This window comes from Typha angustifolia, chromosome 12 (assembly GCF_048772165.1).
Source record: "Typha angustifolia cultivar Huaian chromosome 12, ASM4877216v1, whole genome shotgun sequence".
Taxonomy (NCBI): Eukaryota; Viridiplantae; Streptophyta; class Magnoliopsida; order Poales; family Typhaceae; genus Typha; species Typha angustifolia.
The window spans coordinates 2,009,873-2,027,793 of NC_133250.1; the positions used below are offsets into that span (position 1 = coordinate 2,009,873).

The 17,921-nt window shown below is 34.4% G+C and overlaps 3 protein-coding genes across 5 annotated transcripts; 1 reads left to right on the top strand and 2 right to left on the bottom strand.

Annotated features, from left to right (window-relative positions):
- Nucleotides 1-209: 209 nt before the first annotated feature.
- LOC140772327 (uncharacterized) lies at nucleotides 210-6,158 on the top strand. 3 transcript variants are annotated; one of them, XM_073114348.1, is made up of 6 exons: nucleotides 210-633; nucleotides 775-806; nucleotides 1,591-2,545; nucleotides 3,189-3,458; nucleotides 3,713-3,804; nucleotides 5,095-6,158. In XM_073114348.1, the coding sequence occupies exons 3-6, from the start codon at nucleotides 1,613-1,615 to the stop codon at nucleotides 5,918-5,920; spliced, it is 2,121 nt and encodes a 706-aa protein (XP_072970449.1). In that variant the 5' UTR covers nucleotides 210-633; nucleotides 775-806; nucleotides 1,591-1,612; the 3' UTR covers nucleotides 5,921-6,158. The 3 variants fall into 3 exon arrangements, with proteins under 3 accessions (XP_072970449.1, XP_072970448.1, XP_072970450.1); XM_073114347.1 differs by lacking the exon at nucleotides 775-806; XM_073114349.1 differs by lacking the exons at nucleotides 210-633; nucleotides 775-806 and adding an exon at nucleotides 1,159-1,349.
- A 3,481-nt stretch (nucleotides 6,159-9,639) lies between these two features.
- LOC140772368 (cytochrome b561 and DOMON domain-containing protein At3g07570-like) lies at nucleotides 9,640-13,032 on the bottom strand. The gene is made up of 4 exons (XM_073114414.1): nucleotides 12,812-13,032; nucleotides 12,320-12,722; nucleotides 11,847-12,136; nucleotides 9,640-10,307 (listed from the first exon to the last, which is right to left on the bottom strand). Exons 1-4 carry the CDS (start codon nucleotides 12,992-12,994, stop codon nucleotides 10,074-10,076), a joined length of 1,110 nt encoding a protein of 369 aa, XP_072970515.1. The 5' UTR covers nucleotides 12,995-13,032; the 3' UTR covers nucleotides 9,640-10,073.
- Nucleotides 13,033-14,021: 989 nt separating this feature from the next.
- Nucleotides 14,022-17,124, bottom strand: LOC140772427 (cytochrome b561 and DOMON domain-containing protein At3g07570-like). Its single transcript, XM_073114497.1, has 4 exons — nucleotides 16,853-17,124; nucleotides 16,364-16,769; nucleotides 15,418-15,713; nucleotides 14,022-14,322 (listed from the first exon to the last, which is right to left on the bottom strand). The coding sequence occupies exons 1-4, from the start codon at nucleotides 17,069-17,071 to the stop codon at nucleotides 14,089-14,091; spliced, it is 1,155 nt and encodes a 384-aa protein (XP_072970598.1). The 5' UTR covers nucleotides 17,072-17,124; the 3' UTR covers nucleotides 14,022-14,088.
- Between the last annotated feature and the right edge of the window lie 797 nt (nucleotides 17,125-17,921).

Genomic DNA, 17,921 nt, shown 5'->3' on the forward strand with positions numbered 1-17,921 from the left:
TAATTCTCATTTAAAAAAATATTCTATTATGATATATAAAATAATTTATGAATTATAAAGTACCTAAAATAATATTTATAAATATATTAAAAGGAGAGGGTGTGAGCTGTAAATAGGTTAAAAGTCAGGGTGTTAAAATGCAAATTCCTCAATCAATATTCCTCTTTCCTGTAGTTGTTATTACATCGTCATGCATAAACTGCTAGAGGTGGACAGATACCAGAGAGGCAGAGAGAAATTGGGATTGTGTCAGGTTAAAAACAGTTCTCCAGCATTAATAGGGCGAGAAGAGAAGCAAAGAAACAAGAAAGTACTCAGTCTCTCTCTCTCTCTCTCTCTCTCTCTCTCTCTCTTATCCACTTTAAATGCCCTCGGAGTCCACCGTTCTTCTTTACTGGAGCTCCTCAGTCTCCTTGCGACAGGGGAAAAAGAAAATTGTACCTTTTCGTCCCTCCTCTGTATCAACGTAATCTTTCTTCGCACCTTTGTTTTTGTCTTCTCACCTGTTACCCCAACGTAGCAGTCAGCGACGCATTAAATTCCTGATTTTTCCGCTGTTGGGTGTCGAGATATCGCTGTCCTCTTTGGTTTCCAGAGAGATCTCCATGACTTTCGATCGCTATTAGTTGAAAGGTTGGTTTCGATTATATTCGAAATGCTCTTTTTTGAATTAAAGGTGGTGCTTTTTTTATTTTTAATGCTCTTGTTTGTGTCTCTGGAGTACTTTGGATCTACAAAAGGCTGATTTTTTTTTTCCCGTTTTCATTTTAATAGGAGGGAGTTTGCGTTTGGGTTTTGAGGAGGAGGTGTGATTCGTATTGGGATTTCCCTGAGAAATATGTGTAGTGTAACTGTTTGTTAATATTTCTCAACGGATTAAATAGATCTGATCTTTTTACAATTAGGATGGCTTATAGGTCAACGTATAATAATTAGCCTTTTATGTTGTTCTCCCCCGGTTTGGTCAAATTCTGTTTAAATCTCCATCTATTGCACATGCTATTATCAAGTGATGCATTTGGTCGACTGTAAGGCAGAATGGTATCATTCAAGGTCAAAATTGGCTCCTTTCCTCACTAAAAGACTACAAGACCTCGATGCTATTTCTAGTTGAGCTTTCAGAAAATACTTTTTTAGGTTGGTGTTGTACTTTTGAGTCACATATGAGGAGTCAAATTTGATTGCTCCTTTTGGGTTTTTCAATTCTTGATTCATGACTTCATAGTCTATGAGAACTCTGATCCTGAATATTTCAAGCCTAGAGTTCCATAGATTTGCAACAACTTTTGTTTTTAAGGAAATCTCTTTGGTTGTCTCGGTGTCTCAAATTCTCAGAGATATCTCATCTTGTAATAGTTTCGTTCCTGGATTTCTGCTAATTGAACATTTTCCTGTCTAGTATTTATAAACATGCTCAAGTCGCTAATCACAATCACTTCGGTTAAAAAAGAAAACAGTAGACATCTGATGATTTCAACATTTGGGGTTTATTTATATTCAAGAAATTCTTGAGCTAGAAATCTCTGTTTGTTGTTTGAGTTTTCTTGTTGTTCTAAGTTGAATTTGTTTGTTTATATTGCCTTATTGCAGAGAATTTATGCTATAGAGACCAATGGCTGGTTTGGTCCCTGGGGTTCTTCTCAAGCTCCTCCAGCATATGAATTCCGATGATAAGGTTGCAGGTCGGCACCGTTCTTGTCTCCTTCAGGTGGTCAGCATTGTTCCTGCCCTTGCTGGTGGGGATCTCTATTCCAACAAGGGTTTCTATCTAAAGGTCTCAGATTCCTCCCATGCAACATATGTCTCCCTAGATAATGAAGACAACGAGCTCATCTTGAGTGATAATATCCAACTGGGCCAATTCATCCATGTCGAGCGCCTCATGGCAGCCTCCCCTGTGCCAATCGTTAAAGGAGTCAGGCCGGTTCCTGGACGCCACCCTTGTGTTGGTCGTCCTGAGGATCTCACTTCTACCTCTTCTGGTGTCGTAAATATTGAGAAATCACAAGCATCAACTGACTCTATGACTCTTAGCAATCTAACATTGGATAAAGAGAGGATCAAGTTAATGAAGTCAATAATAACGACCAAAGTTGAGGCATTGGATAGTAGAAGGTCATCACTCAGTAGGTCAACATCTTCTCTCTCGAAACTATCTGTAAGTAGTGTGGAGGAGAAGAAGGAAGTTCGTCATGTTAGGTCGAGATCATTGTCGAGGTCAATTCCTTCATCCCCAACTAGTTGTCATTCACTGTCAACATCGTTTGAGAAGATACCCAATGGAGTTAAGCAGCAGCCAAAAGTTAAAAGGACAGAGAAGTCTACACCTTCGAAGCTAGGTTTGTTGGAGAGGGCAGCTTCTGTTCTAAAGGCAACAGCTGCTGGCAGGAAATCTACCTCTGGTAACTTCTTAGGAAATCTGGCATCTTCAGGTCCTAAGGCTTTAAGAAAGAGCTGGGAAGGAAATGTAGAGCCAAAGGGGAAAGATTATAGTAATAACAGAGCAGCTAAGATTGAGCCTAAACCTGAAGCACGAAGTTCTTCAGTGAGTTTCTATGACTCTTATCTAATCTTAATAGTTTCTATGAGTTGTATTTATCTATATCTTTAGTATTGTTGAGCTTTGAGAAAACTTTTTTTTTTTTTTTTGCTCTGCCTTCTCATATGCTTTAAATACTGTAATGCTATGAACCATCAAGACTATTTCTAACCTTTAGTATCTTGCCATCTTGGAAACTGTTAGAGTGCATCTCATTATTTTGTTTTACTTATCTAAATTAATTTTTAAATAAGTTCCAGTGCAAGGATACCCTTTCTTCAAGGTTTTAATAGTTAAGAATGCTGAAGTTTGAGTATGATAAGTCAAGGAGAAGTAAGCAAAAATTTTGTATGCCGCCACCGAATGCCAACTTCTGATGATATTCTGAAATTGGTTGCTGCAGATTTTATTTGGATTAAGTAGTAGGTCTAGATAACAATGTTCTTCTATATTTCTCTCTCTTCTCCTCTGACTTTCGGTTTGTGATGTCTTTGACTTATTCAGGCACAGGATGTAAACATATCATTCTTCATTTCTGTTCAAGTCTACATCATCTATATTGAAAATGCAAAGAAACTGCAGTTATCTTATGGATATTCTAGTATTTCTGTATGAGTTCACCTTAGTATTTCCTTGTGTAAACTAACAGGTTCCTCGAAGAAAGTTGGCCATAGATGAGAAGTTACCTAAAGAAGACAGTAGGGCTCAAACCCCTTTGAAGAAAGGGAATCCTACTGTAACAGTGGAAGATTCTGATAGATCAAATAAGCAAAGAATCCCCCTTGTAAAGAAGTCAATGGACGCCACTCGCAATCTACCACTTGGCAACCTAGTCAAAGTTATCCCCAGCAGCAGAAAATTGACAAATGGAAGTGCCTCATGGGGCTCAGTTTCATCTTCTCTCACAAAACTTGGAAAGGTATTGTTTCTGTCATCTACTTATAATTGACAGCAATGGTTTTTCCTAGTTGGTTGTTTCCTACAAGAAGTATTTGCATGCTATTATTAGGTTCTATATTTCATTAAAGGATTGTGATGCCCGTGTGACAGCCTGCACAATGCTGCTGGTTGTGCTGCAAGGCACAATGTTGCAATTTCAGTGAAACATGATATATTGTGTTTTTACTATTATTTATTCACTTATTATTAATTTTATATCTACTTTTACATTAGGTGGTCATAAAGTACAGGGACGCAGCCGAATTAGCTGCAATTGAGGCTATGCGAGAAGCTTCTTCTGCAGAGACCTTGATACGGTGCCTTAGGTATGACCTCTTCAAAATGATAGTTACTCTTCGATTTTGTTATCTTTTAGTTATTCTGACCATTAAGAGTTCATCTTCTGATAGGATTTCCATGCCGACAATATTGACTTGTTTTATATGATTCCGTTGTCCAATTTTAACCATTTCAATTGCAGGTAGTCTAGGCTATCTGCTTTCCTGTTCCTTTTAGTTTGTAAATTCTACTATATCATAGAATCTGTATTTGGAAGATAACCATTCTTGAGATGATATGCTTCATTTGTTATAGTACTCAAGCTTAGGGTTGAATTGAGTATCAAAACAAACATCTTATAGTTGGAGAGTTTCAACTTTGATGACATATCAGCATTATAGATATGAGCTAAAGCACAGGCAAGAAGCAAGGACTGAATAAATTTTTTGAGGAAATAAAGTTGCCAAGAAAGAAGTTCCCATTTGCGACGGTGGATTCTAAGTTTTATCTGAAATGATCGTTACGCTGACAACAATCTTGCAATGATGAATAGAGTGCAGAGGATCTTTCAATCAACAGATCTATATTTTGGATACATAATGTAGGAAAGAAGGTTCCTACTTCATACATTTAAAATCATATAAGCCAATCTGGAATCTGGTTAGCATTTATTCAGATCAAATAACAATCCATCAGCAGAACTTTCTGCACATGAAGTTTAGTGTGCCTTGCTGTATGTGATGCTAAAATAATTGTAGGACATGATATCTGGACTACTAAATTGGTAGAAGGTGTATGATAGAAGAAAATACTTCTATAGTAGAAAGAAATCATCATTCATCATACTGCTAGTTGTTTATCCAATCCTCACATGGACCAAGGGAGGTGAATTATTGATAGATAATATATTAATATTTCCTTTTCCAACATCAATATTTATATTTGGAGCCCAATGTGTAGGACTTTTATTAATCAGAAAACACTCCCATAAGAGAAAAGAAGTTATATTTAGTTTGTATCAAACTTGATTTAAAGATGATATCCTCATCTTTTCTCACTAACAAGTTTGATTCTAACTGAATATTCTCCCTTTGATTACCTTTTAGTCAATTTTGATTAAATGTGGTGTTCTCTGAGAATGAAGTCTAAAACAGGAGGTATTGAAAATAGTTAATCACATTTATATTTAGTTCTTGTGTTATATGATGTGAGTTAATTAAATCCTATTGAAAAAGTAGGGTGTAATAGTAAAATCATAAAAGTGTAGGGTTTAAAGTGTTAATATTCCCTATTTCAGAGGAGAATTTCATTATTATTTTATTTTTTTATGGTGTTAGTGTGTATGCTGAGCTAACATCCACCGCGAAGGAGGATAACCCCCATCCCGCCGTGGAGCAATTCCTCTCCCTCCACGCCACCCTCGCTCGCGCGACCCTCGTCGCCGGCTCGGTAACCTCACCTGACCACTCACCCCCTATCGTAAGTGGTGACCAGACCGAAGACGAAACTCTACGCTGCTCCGCCGACGACCACCGCAAGCTCGCCGCCTCATGGGTCCACGCCGCCCTCTCCACCGATCTCTCCCCGTTCACCCTCTACGGCCCTAAACCCCCTCCTCATCCTTGGTCCCCTTCCGCCGGAGATCCGGCGCCGGTGGCGGCGGTGGTCGCCGCCGCCTCGAAGCCATCCCAACCGAAGGCTCGGCCTTCGCCTTCACCGGCGGCGCCAGCGCGGCGCACAAAGGAGGAGGCGGCTCCGGTGCCGGGGTGGGTCCGCGGGGCAGGGGCGGCGGAGGGGGTGAAGCTAGCGAAGTTGATGCGGGAGGAGACGGCGAGGTGGTTCGTAGGGTTTGTGGAGAGGTTCCTGGACGCCGACGTTGCGGCGGGTGGGCCGTTCGATCGGGATCAGGTGGCAGGAATGCTGTCGCAGCTGAAGAAGGTGAACGATTGGCTGGAAGGCGAGGCGGCGGTGGAGGACGAGGAGGGCAGCGGCGGCGGCGGAGGAGTCTCGCCGGAGACGATCGGACGGCTGAGGAAGAAGATCTACGAATATCTGCTCACGCATGTGGAGACAGCGGCTGTGGCGCTCGGCGGAGGAGGGAGCACATCGGCGCCGGCTACGGCTGCCTGTGGTGGTGTAGATCGGACGGTCAGGAGAGGATAAAGTCGGCGTATCATGCCACACGAACGAATCACGAGGTGGAATGGTACACGCTGTGCCTGCGATTCTTTTTGGTGGAGGGAAGAAGGAAGTGTATATAATTTTGTAATTTATTTGTTATAGGGGGGCTTAATTGTGAATTGGTGTATGTTTTATTTTACTGTATACAAGATTAAATATTTATATTAGTTCTTTGGACTAATAAATTTATAAAAAAAATAAGATATTATTTATTATACTACTCCTAACTGTTGAAATTTATGATCTCAAGATGGAATTATTTTACTTTCTTAAATTTTTTTATTATATCCGACACCGTCCTTATAATCCTATTAACGAAGATAATAAATAATTTAAATATTTCTGCTTTTATTAAATAAAATTCATGGCTACTTCATGATAAAAAAGAAAAGTGATTTTGTTTAATTTTTTTATCTAAATTAAAATTATATGTTAGAATAAAAATTATACGTGCAATATTAATTTTGGATGAAAATTTAAGGGTTACAATCATAAAATATTTAGAAAGGCTTAAATGATACAAAATTATTTAAGTAGATATAAAGTGATTTTTGTCCAAAATATAGAGATGTAAATTTAACTAAATATTAAAATGGTTGAAGTTAGATGAGGGCAGATTTTATGTAAGTCAACACTTAGGTTAACTATAAAATATTCATAATGGAACAAATTTATATATTTAATAATTTTGATTGCGCTGGCCTAAATTCTATAACCCCTTATATTTTCCTTCGAGTCTGATTGAAATCATAAATACGGATAATCAATACATTAGTACCATCTAACGAATGCTCGAATCGATCCATGTAGATCAACCCACATCGAAATTATGCTCATGTTGAAGTTCTTTATAAAATTTTAAACATAAAAATTATGATCCAACTAAATGTCATTTTTACTTTTCAAAAATTTGAGATTTTATTTTTTTCCCTATAGATTTAGCTTATTAATGAATAAGATCACACAAAATATTCAAGTCAGAAGTAGCCCAAAGCTTATAAGAAATATTTTTAAGAGCATAGTAAGTTACATTATGAACTATTCATTGTTTCATCTATTAGTATAACATATATGTTTGTTAGGGTATTGTACTATTAAATCTTTGTTTCAAAGATAATAAAGTGGGTTTATTAGTCAACTTTATTCGTGGATCCGATCATTGATTTTATTGCTATTATAGAATTACTAAAACTTCATATGAGATTATTCTACTTATCTTAATCACTTCATTCAACTCAAGTAAAAGAACAAGAGCTTGATGGAAAAGTGCATTAGCACAAAAAGCTTAATACATATAGATTATTTTTCATATATTTTAAAATTTATGATCTTGAGATAATATCAATGACTAAATATAAGTTTAAAGGGTAAATGCATTTTTTCCTTATATTTTGGTCCAAAATTATTTATTTTTTTTAAATTTTATTATGTCAAGTGCCCCTTTAGAATTTTAGTTAAACTGTAATTATATTTATTATTAATAAAGATAATAAAATAACTTAAATAACCTTGCTTCTATAGTTCTATTAAATAAAAATTAGAGTGACTTAATGATACGAAGAAAAAAGAAGAAGTGATTTTTATTTAAATTATAATTATATTATAAGATAAAAGAAATATATATTTACTAATAACTCTTGGATGAAAAATCTAATTATTGTAAACTAGCTAAAAGCTTATAGAGACTTAGTGATATAAAAAAAGTTTAAGGAGCGAGAGTCTTAGTTATACAAAAATGTTTAAGATGAGATATTTATCCAAATTACAAAGAAGTAAAATATAACCCAATATTAAAGTGTTTGGGACTTGATGATGACTGATCTTATGTTAATGGATCAATTATATATATCCGACGATTTTTATCATGCTCACTCAAATTTTATGACCACTTATTTTTTTTTAAGCATAATTAGAGTCGTTGAATGCACACAATTGATAAGTCATTATGCATCCTATGGTTACCCAAACCGACCGGCACAGATCAGCCTATACTGAAATTGCAATCATGTTGAAGCTCTTCACAAAGTTTGAAATATAAAGATTGTAATACAACAATAAGTAATTTTATATTTTTAATGTTTGATTATTTGTATAAAACTATGTAGAATATTTTTTAAAGAAAGTATCAATTTTCAAATACATTTTATTTTTCATTATAAATGATTTTTGCCTCAAGATAAGCTTAATTACACTTTGTCTCTCTGTACTTAGACTCAGTATCACTTTACCCCATTATATTATAAAAACATACAAATACCACTTTAGACTTTTGAAAAGCTACAACCCCTTAGATGCTGTTAACAAATGACCTAAAATTACTTTTCTATCCCTCTATTAATGGAGGGAAATATAAATGTTTATTAGTTGATAACATAAAATTATCTATCTACTCTTACCTGTTACCAATTGGGAGAAACCCATCTTCTTCCCTTCTCATCTTATCTTCCATTTTGTGTTTTTGAAAAAACACTTGTCATGACATTGTTAATATTTCAACTTTCTTCTAAAATCATAGCAGATGAATTCTATTTTTACTTTAATGAGCACGCATCCCTATCTCATATGAAGATGATAAAATTTGGTTCTCCTTTGCCTCACTGTAGTAACTTTCTTTCTCGTTGCTTACTTAAATGCTACAACATCCAATTATGTATTTCTATTTTGCTTTTTTAGTTATAAGAAGGAGATGAGGACAAAATTATTCAAAAGTTTTTTTTGCCCTTTATAAGGGTAATTTAGTTTATCTAAAAAAAGCATAATGTTCACATGTTTGTTACGTGAGTTTTAACTCACCAAAGGCTAATTAATACATGGGTTTAGTTGAAGCTTTTCAAAAGTCTAGGATGGTATTCGTATGCTTTTATAGTATAGGGAGACAAAATGATATCAGGTCAAAATATAGGGGGCAAAATATAATTAAGCCCTCAAAATATTGAATTCATTAAATAAAATAACTCATAAATAAAAATTTTAATGCTCAACTAATCTAATTAAAAAGACGACCGGCACTAGCTAAGCCATCAAGATTGATGCATTAAAATAATATCTCACTTATTTATCATATACTTTCTAATCTTGAAAAAGAAGAAGTAATAACCTAAACTTTCTCGAGAGTTATTTTTTCCGATAGTTCTTAATCTAAGAAATATATCTACAATCAGACAAATTATCGCAAACCATCTAAAGTAGTTTAAATAACAATTCTAATATTTCTTTACTTTTTAATATCTTTTAATGATGAGCAGATAATTTATTGTCTACAATTTTAAGAAGAATAATTCATCTCTATCTTTTTATATCTTTAATAGGAAAAATATTTATATAAATAGACATTCATTTGGTATCTAAAGATAGTATCATACTAATATGAATATTATTTAGTGAAAATATTTTGATAAAAGATGCCTATATGTTTTGTGATATTTGTTTAAATTAAAATTATATGTTAGGATAAAAAATAAGTCGTTCACTATTAATTCTAGATGGAAAATCTAACTGTTACAATTTAGTTAAAAGTTTATAGAGGGTTAATAATACAAAAATAAGATTTTGGAGATTTACTTATATAAAACAACAAAGTTTAAGATGAGGTAAAGTAATTTTTATCTACAGAGAAATCATTTATTTAACCCAATATTGAAATGGTTGAGATATGATAAGGGCTGATTTTATACTAATGTATCAATATTATATATTTGACAACTTTAATCGTGCTCGCTCAAATCTTACGCCCCTTATATTTTATGTACATAATTAGAGCTATCGGATGCACATGATTGATATGTTAGAGTGTATTCAACAACTACCTGAATTAACCTGTATAAATCAGCCCACATTAAAATTGCGCTCATATTAAAGCTCTTCATAAAATTTTAAAATTTTATAATCTATATAAAATCATGCAGGTTATTTTTCAAAGGAAGTATCTATTTTCTAATATATTTAATTTTTTTCATTATAAATAATTGTCTTAAAATATTGAATTCATTAAACAATACAACTCATATACAAAAGTTTTCAGTGTTTAACTAATCCAATTGAAAATGCACAAGCATGAGCTAAGATATCAAAGTGATGAAATCAAAAAGTTACATACACGAGCTAAGCTATCAAAGTGATGAATTGCAATAATATCTCACGCATTTTTCATGCATTTCCTAATCTCCAGAAAAGTAGAAACAATGACCAAAATTGCTAAGAAAACACCATAAGTAATTTTCCATGGGTTATCTTCCTTAGCAATTTTTAGTCCAAGGAATATATTTGCAATCGCACAAATTATTGCAGACCGTCCAAAATAGTGGTGATACCAATTCCAATATTTTCTTACCTTTGATATCTTTTGAGGACGAGCAAATAATGCCATCACCTATAATTTGATATAAAAAAAATGCATCATCTATACTTGTTTATATCTTTGAAAGAGTATATTTATATATAAAAAAGAATTCAATGGTACCAAAGACGGTATTATAAAGATCTTAACATGTAATGTCCATCTACAATGCTATTTAAATATAGTACATATATTGTGTAAATTATGGTTAATTAAGTTAAATTATTTTTTAGCGAATAATAAATTACTATCACAATAAAAACTATTCTTATCTTTTAATTTTTTTTTATCCAATTCATATGAAATACCACCACATTTTATCATAAGTCCTTATTTTATTTCTATTTTATATTTGCATTATCTCGTAATCAAATGGATAAATCACCATGTATAAGTTATCCAAGTAAATAGCTAGGCATTAAAAATCTTACTTTATCTCATCTAATCAAATTTAGTAAGGCCAAGTTTGAAAATTTCTGTGCAAATTGCATCTCATGGACTTAACAATTGATTCAGATTAAAGAATGAGAATTAAATATTTATGTGGTGTTTGGTTGATGCGTAAGAAATATTTATTTATAAATTATGATCATTTAAATATATTTTGATCAAATCTTATATAAGATAAGTTATTTATACATAAATTTTTATCATAATTAGATGAGTGCAATAAAGTTATACATATTTCTCAAAAAACGATTTCTGTTATAATTAACATATTTATTCATAGTTAATAACTAAATATAAATGTGTATATAAACTTATTCAAAATAATTATTATATTTTACAATCAAACAATAAAATATAAGAAAATTTATAAACATAACTAATTTATATTTAAAATATATGTAGAAAATTATTCGTAAAAAATTTTAATAAGATTTTGAAAAATTGTCAAGAAAAAATATACATCATGAACCCCAAGGGAATATGAATAACTTAACATTAAATAATATAAAAAATAATAAGAACAATCGAGATAAAAAAAAAAGAATACGATTATGAGTACAAAACTATGACTTATGAGGTCATTATGGGCATAATAAAGGTAGCTTAGAAATTTTAAGAATATCACCTTAATCAAAATTAAATATTTCTTTTTAGATTCCTATATGTTAATATAGTGAGTTAAAAAATAAAATCAAAGTGTTAAAAAGATCATTTTTATAAAATATAGAGGCTCAAAAATAGAAAAATATATAAATTTTAATATTATTTATATAATACATATGACTATAATATTACTATTCCTTATACTTTCACTATTGAATCAGATCTTATTTTAAATTTGTCGGACTTAATTTAAGCTCGAATTGATTCTAAGTTTGAAATAACTTATTGATGGACTCATTTTAACTAACTCAAATTAAAATTATTTCAGTTCGAACTAATTATAAAATTAGATTTGAAATTAATTTCAATTTAAGCTTAGATAGATTAAACCCTACAAGGTTTTTTTTTCTTTTTCTTTTTATTTTAAATTCTTTTGTTTTTTTTACAATTTTCCTAAAACATTTTAACTCAAAAATCTAATAATACCCTTAATAGGAAAGTTATAAAAAGTTAACTGACCTGGAGAAAGCCAAGAACCATAATGGTAATTCCAAGAGCCTTGTGTGCACCCACATCTTTGAGGCCCTGGTCGTCTAGTTTGAACCCAAGAATGATTCCGGCTAGACCCAAACCGAACCCAATCCCTTGGATGAAGATGTGGGAGTAGAACCATTGAGGGTCATATTGTTTGAAGTACCTAGCTGCCATCACCCCAATTGGGATGAGAAATCCCCAGCCAAGAAGCACTAGAAGGCCGTGCCGCCTCTCCGGCTGGAGCCCCGATAGCCCGCCGGCATCCGAAGCCACTCCTACACCCACCCACCAGAATCAGAGCTATTAGAGAATGGTAATTTTAATATTTTATATTTAACACTCTATTTGAGTTTATCATTTTAATGTTTCAATTATATATATTGGATTTAGTTAGTTTTACAGAGTGAAAGAAAAACAATTAAAAAGATAGATTAACTTTATCAAAAGCATCCACCTACCAGTGGTGTAGTCAATGGATGCCGTAGCTGCCTCTCGGTGCTCCACCAAGTAATACCCCGGCGACGACGGCCGGAACCCCTGCGGGCCGACGGAGTATATCAAGTGCGCCTCGGGCCAGTCGACGTAGATCTGGAAAGCGAGGTACAGCCTTGATGCTTGCGATATGAACTTAATTGTGTCGTTCACTAACTTTAAGTTACCCTGGTCAGGCAAGCACTCATCTGAGCTCTTGCCGCCGAGGTAGTACTGTTTCACGACGGCCGGTCCGGCCGGCGTGACCCAGCCGACGACCGCGCTGCTCCTAACCATCCGCCCTCGCCTCGAGAACCCTATCCCGATGTACGAGCCCGTGTCGGGAGCCGACACGACGTAGCTCCACAAGCCCGGGCCTGTGTTCATATACTGCATACATATTAAATCGCTTAAGGTATTAGAACAATTGGTGAGTTAACAATATCAATTACTGCAATAAAAATATCTAAATAGCATACCCTTAAGATGAAGTCTTCTTTTCTCCATGCAAGTAAGCAGTGGAAGTTGGAGGTGTTGAACGGGAGATTGGTGACATTAATAAGCTTTGTGCTGCATGAATCTGGCTGTTGGGAGTTTACTGTTAGGGAAGAGAAGAAGCTAAGGAATGAAAGGAAGAGGAGGGGGATTAGAGAGACCTCCATGGGATTGGGATTGGGATTGGAGGAAGAGGTGAGATGCAAATTAAGGCTTGAAGGGGTGGGGGGGTTGCTGGAGGAGGTCTTAAGACTTTACTTCCAACATTATTTTATGTAGTTTTTTTTAATCATATTTTGGATATGATAGATGAAGGATTTATCATGACTAAGTCTAAACATATACTTAGTCTTAGCCCACAAGCCAGGAGCAATTGGTGATGTTTGACTTGAGATGGAGTTAAAACCATCATTATTTTCAATCTTTGTTGTTTTATACTGCTATCGACTGAAGCTAATCTATTTCATCCCCAGTTCTTTTGCTTTTTTTATATGTCCAAATTGAAACCAATTATAAATCAAAACCAAAACCAAAACCGAATTAATTTCTAATCACAAGTGCTCTATTGCTTATAATTTATTCTTTATTTTATGTATACTCTATGACCAAGTGTGGCCAAGTATGGACAAATTTATATATATATGATGAACAATTCAAGTACAATAAGCTTGTAAGGACTCATTCTTCTCTAATACTAGATATTGTTATGGTTGTCTTCAAAAGTCCAACCTTATCTTTGCTCTCTATCCATAAATGATGGAAGAGTGGCCTGCATATTGCAATCTCAATTAACATCTAAATATAAAACCACAAACTTATAAGGTCAACTTCATCATTTTATCCATTATTTATAAAGAAGTAGGCTTTTGACTTGATATGCTCTTTAATAGCCAGACCCTAAGGCCTTTAATGATGTTTCATTATCAAGAGGAAGCGAGATTATCTTTCTACATCTTATTGATTCTTAAAAATAGAAATTCAAAAAGGAAATAAAATATTTCAAAAACGAGAGGAAAATAGCTAATATGGCTTGGGCCTTTCATGATAAGACCCAAACCCAAACCCAATAGGCCAAGGTGTAACACTATCAATTACAAGAGTGGAAGATTTCTTATACATTATTAGATGTCATAGAAGTGAAAAGAAATTGCAAGGGGAGTCAACAAAGAACATGTAAATTGAAACAAATAGGCATACATGTCAACTATGCTCAAAGGTGATGAGTTATAACAGTGTATGGTGTCCATATTATAAAAAGATATCACTCATTATTCATGCACTTCCTAACTTCTAAAATTACACTAGCAATAACACAAACAGCCAAGAAAACACCATAACCAATGCTCCATGATTTTTCCTCGCTTGCGATTGCTAGTCCGAAGAATATGTTTGCAATTGCACAGGCGATCGCCGTCCGTCCGATGTAGTGGTGATACCAATTCCAGTACTTCCTAATCTTGGAAGTTTTGTCGGGACGAGCGAGGAATGCAATCACCTAAAGAGAAATGCAAAGCAGAGACATTCAATATAATGAGAACAACTACACTAGTAGTCTAGTCCCAAGCATATCAATAGGTTTGAGACATAAAATTTATAAACAGGATATTTCACGCCCTATATGTTACTGTTATTTGTGATTCATATCCCGCCTTTCACGATTTTATAATTCAATTCCTTATTTTTCTCTATAATTTTTATTTTGACTAACTAATATAGATTAAATTACTAAAATATCGTTATCACTATTTTTTTTTTCTCTCTATCACTCCTCTGAAGAAAGTATGAATAATTTAGGTATTTATAACTTATTTCATATGTTACAACAAAATATTCTTTTGCTAGTATCATTTAAATTAACGGAGGATGATGTTAAATGAGAATTATAAAAAAAAATAGGTGTCGGATTATAAAAACTTCAAAGATAAAATATGAATCATAAAAAAAATAAAATATAAGATATAATTTATAAAATTCTCGTATAAATAACATTTGAGTTTATAATTGTTTATAACTTCTTATTGGTTTCACTTCTCTTTTTAATAGTGACAACATTGGTAAGCTATATAGACTGGACAGTAGCTAGTGGGCCAGTTCCTATCACAACAGGCTAACTTGAGTGCACTTAATGGCACTTGGGATATAACTCATTTAGCTAAAAGAGCACAAGTTGTATCAGGACAATTAGGTTTGAATCCTAACTATATCGATATTTAGTAAGACATCGTTTAAGTTTTCATATCTTTCCCTATTTGTTAGTTAATGAGTATATACTACTTATGCTAGTAGTTAGACCTAACTATAGATCATATACGTCGAATAAAAAATTAGACTATTCATACTTATGCAGTTCATTTATATATATATAATACTACACAAATAAAATCTTAAATTGGCTCTCTTTGCCATGAATATGAATAAGATTAGACTTCTCTCTTTGCAAAATTAATTCAAGGAGCATATGACATGGCCCGTAATGTGTGCATTATGGATTGCAAACATAAAAATAGCGTCTAAAATGTCCCATTAAGTAATTGAAAGTTCTTATAATTAAGAAATTAGAGAGTTTAATTAGTAGTTTACTATTACTAACCTGGAGGGATCCAAAGACCAAGATGGCGATTCCCAGAGCCTTGTGTGCGTCCACATCGTCTATTTCGTCTTCATCCAGTCCGAACCCAAGAATGATTCCGGCTAGACCCAAAGCGAACCCAATGGCTTGGATGGAGATGTGTGAGTAGAACCATTGAGGGTCATGCTGTTTAAAATACCTGGCTGCCATCACCCCAAGAGGCATCAAAACTCCCCATCCCAGCAATGCCAGCAGACCGTGCCGCCTCTCCGTCGAGAAGCTCGATTCATCCTCATCCTCAGCGTCCGAGATTGCCCCTGTGACATGCCATGCTTAGCATTTATGTATTTTTATCTAACATGGTATCAGAGCTAGGTTTTTTGACCGTTTGTTAAAAGATATTTATTTATATTAGGGTTTTCTTATTCGAAGAGGTTTAAGTGCATATGTGAAAAAAGAAGTGACATATAGAGAGCAATTATAACTCATAAGATGGGATTATGTTTGAAAATTTAAAAAAGAAAATTTATGAGAAACATCTTACATTTTATTTTATTTTATCATTCAAACTCTTTGCATTTATTTAAAATGCCTCAAAATATATATATTACTATTAGTTTTGTTGATAATTAAATTACAGATATGACTGAGTTAAAAAGTAATTCTAAAACCAAAATGACCTTTAATAAATTTTTAAATTAATATACTAATAAATAGAAAAAAAAACTATAATTTAAAGTCAAATAAGGGCATGTATTTTAGTTTTTAATTTTCAAAAAATAAAAATTAATTTATTGTGAGAGTGAAATTAATTCATATGGTTGTAGGGTGTGAAGAATAATAAAAATAGAATGGTAGGGTGTTTTTGATAAATTTTCTTTTTGACTTTTATGCCCATCCCCTCTAGCAAACTGACATAAGGGTAATTTTGTCATTATAAAGCAGCATAAGCTTTTCCAAGACATACCGCCGGCGGCGTAGTCGACGGAAGCCGAGGACATTGTTCGGTGCTCCGCCAGGAAGTAGTCCGGCGACGACGGCAGCTTGTTCTTGGGTCCGACGGCGTAGATCAGATACGGCGCCGGCTGATCGACGGCGATCTGAAACGCGAGGTAAAGCCGCGACGACTTGGCTACAATCACAGCCATGCCCTTCACAAGCTTCAGGCTACCCTGGTCCGGCGGGCAATCCCCGGAGCTCTCCCCACCGAGGTAGTACTGCTTCACGACCCCCGGCCCGGACGGCGTGATCCACCCGGCCACCGCGCTGCTCCCGACCATCTTCCCCTTGCTCGAGAATCCGACCGCCACGTACGAGCTCGTGTCCGGCGCCGACACCACGTAGCTCCACACCCCGGAGCTGGCGTTCCCATACTGGACACAAGACAAACTTATTAGTATATATTTATCAAAGTAATCGATGATAACTATTTACCATATATATATATAAAACGTACTCTGAGAATGAAGTCTTGGGAACTCCATGCAGTGAAACAATGCAAGTTGGAGGTGTTAAAAGGAATGAGCTGGGCGATTCCACTGAGGTTTGAGCTACATGAATCAGCTGCCTGTTGGCAGTTCACCGCTGAGGAATACAAGCTAATCAGGAAGCAAAAGGAGAGCAAAGAGATGAGAGAAGACTTCATGGTCTGGTGTTCTTCTAAGAATAAAACCATCAAACTTCTTCCAACTCTTAGTGGCTTGATTTGGGTAGCTTTTAAAAGGGAGACTAAAGTTGGGGGGCAGTTGGAGAAGACCATATGCATTACTGTGGGCTTATGCGTGTCCTTTTATAGGGTATAGGAGGAGGTGGTGCCTATGTGATGGCAGATGATTTTATTTATATATTCTACCGTATGAATATTTATTATTCTAGCCTTATTTTTTACTTAACTAGTAGTAATGGATCAAAGTCCAACGTATTAATGACTCTTTTCTTTTCAAAATTGCAACTAGCTTGTTTAATGACCACATTTGAAGTCCAACATCAATAGATATAATACCATGCATCTTGACTAGTCTATGAGGAGGACTAATACTATTCTTGGTCACCAATTAAGGAGCCACTTGGTCCTTAATTTGAGAAGGAGAAATGTGACATGCCAGATGGGAAAGGTACTGCTTATGAACTTAGCCATTAATTTCTCTTTAGACGAAAATTATTTTTGCATCATTATGCTCGTAAATTTATAGTTGAACTGCATGCAACTACAGACAGTTTGAAACAGCATTGTGTAATTAAACCACCCTTTTATCATTGGATTTCAAGCAACAACACTCTTCAGCATGTGTCTGAAATGAAAAGATACCTTTATAGATATGTATATATATATATATAGTAGAAGATCCAGCACATATTTTGAGGGTTTGTAGCATTAAAAGATTGGATGGTGGGATGCAACTTCTCAGCAGCCACGAGAGGTGTTGGCTTTTTTTAATAAAAGTTAACTTTTTTTTTCTGAATCCAATTAACTTTGCTTTCATTGTAATCCGTGACCGCGTGTAGGCCACGCGCTTCTCTCATAC

Bases quoted from the DNA above. Each gene is read 5' to 3' on its own strand.
- LOC140772327 (XM_073114348.1), top strand. From the start codon at position 1,613: ATGGCTGGTTTGGTCCCTGGGGTTCTTCTCAAGCTCCTCCAGCATATG. The intron at 2,546-3,188 runs GTGAGTTTCTAT...GTAAACTAACAG, and splicing joins CTGAAGCACGAAGTTCTTCA to GTTCCTCGAAGAAAGTTGGC. The intron at 3,805-5,094 runs GTATGACCTCTT...TTATGGTGTTAG, and splicing joins ACCTTGATACGGTGCCTTAG to TGTGTATGCTGAGCTAACAT.
- LOC140772368 (XM_073114414.1), bottom strand. From the start codon at position 12,994: ATGGAGGTCTCTCTAATCCCCCTCCTCTTCCTTTCATTCCTTAGCTTC. The intron at 12,723-12,811 runs GTATGCTATTTA...ATATGTATGCAG, and splicing joins AAGAAGACTTCATCTTAAGG to TATATGAACACAGGCCCGGG. The intron at 12,137-12,319 runs GTAGGTGGATGC...GGGTGGGTGTAG, and splicing joins ATCCATTGACTACACCACTG to GAGTGGCTTCGGATGCCGGC.
- LOC140772427 (XM_073114497.1), bottom strand. From the start codon at position 17,071: ATGGTTTTATTCTTAGAAGAACACCAGACCATGAAGTCTTCTCTCATC. The intron at 15,714-16,363 runs GTATGTCTTGGA...GGCATGTCACAG, and splicing joins CGTCGACTACGCCGCCGGCG to GGGCAATCTCGGACGCTGAG. The intron at 14,323-15,417 runs GTTAGTAATAGT...ATTTCTCTTTAG, and splicing joins TGGTCTTTGGATCCCTCCAG to GTGATTGCATTCCTCGCTCG.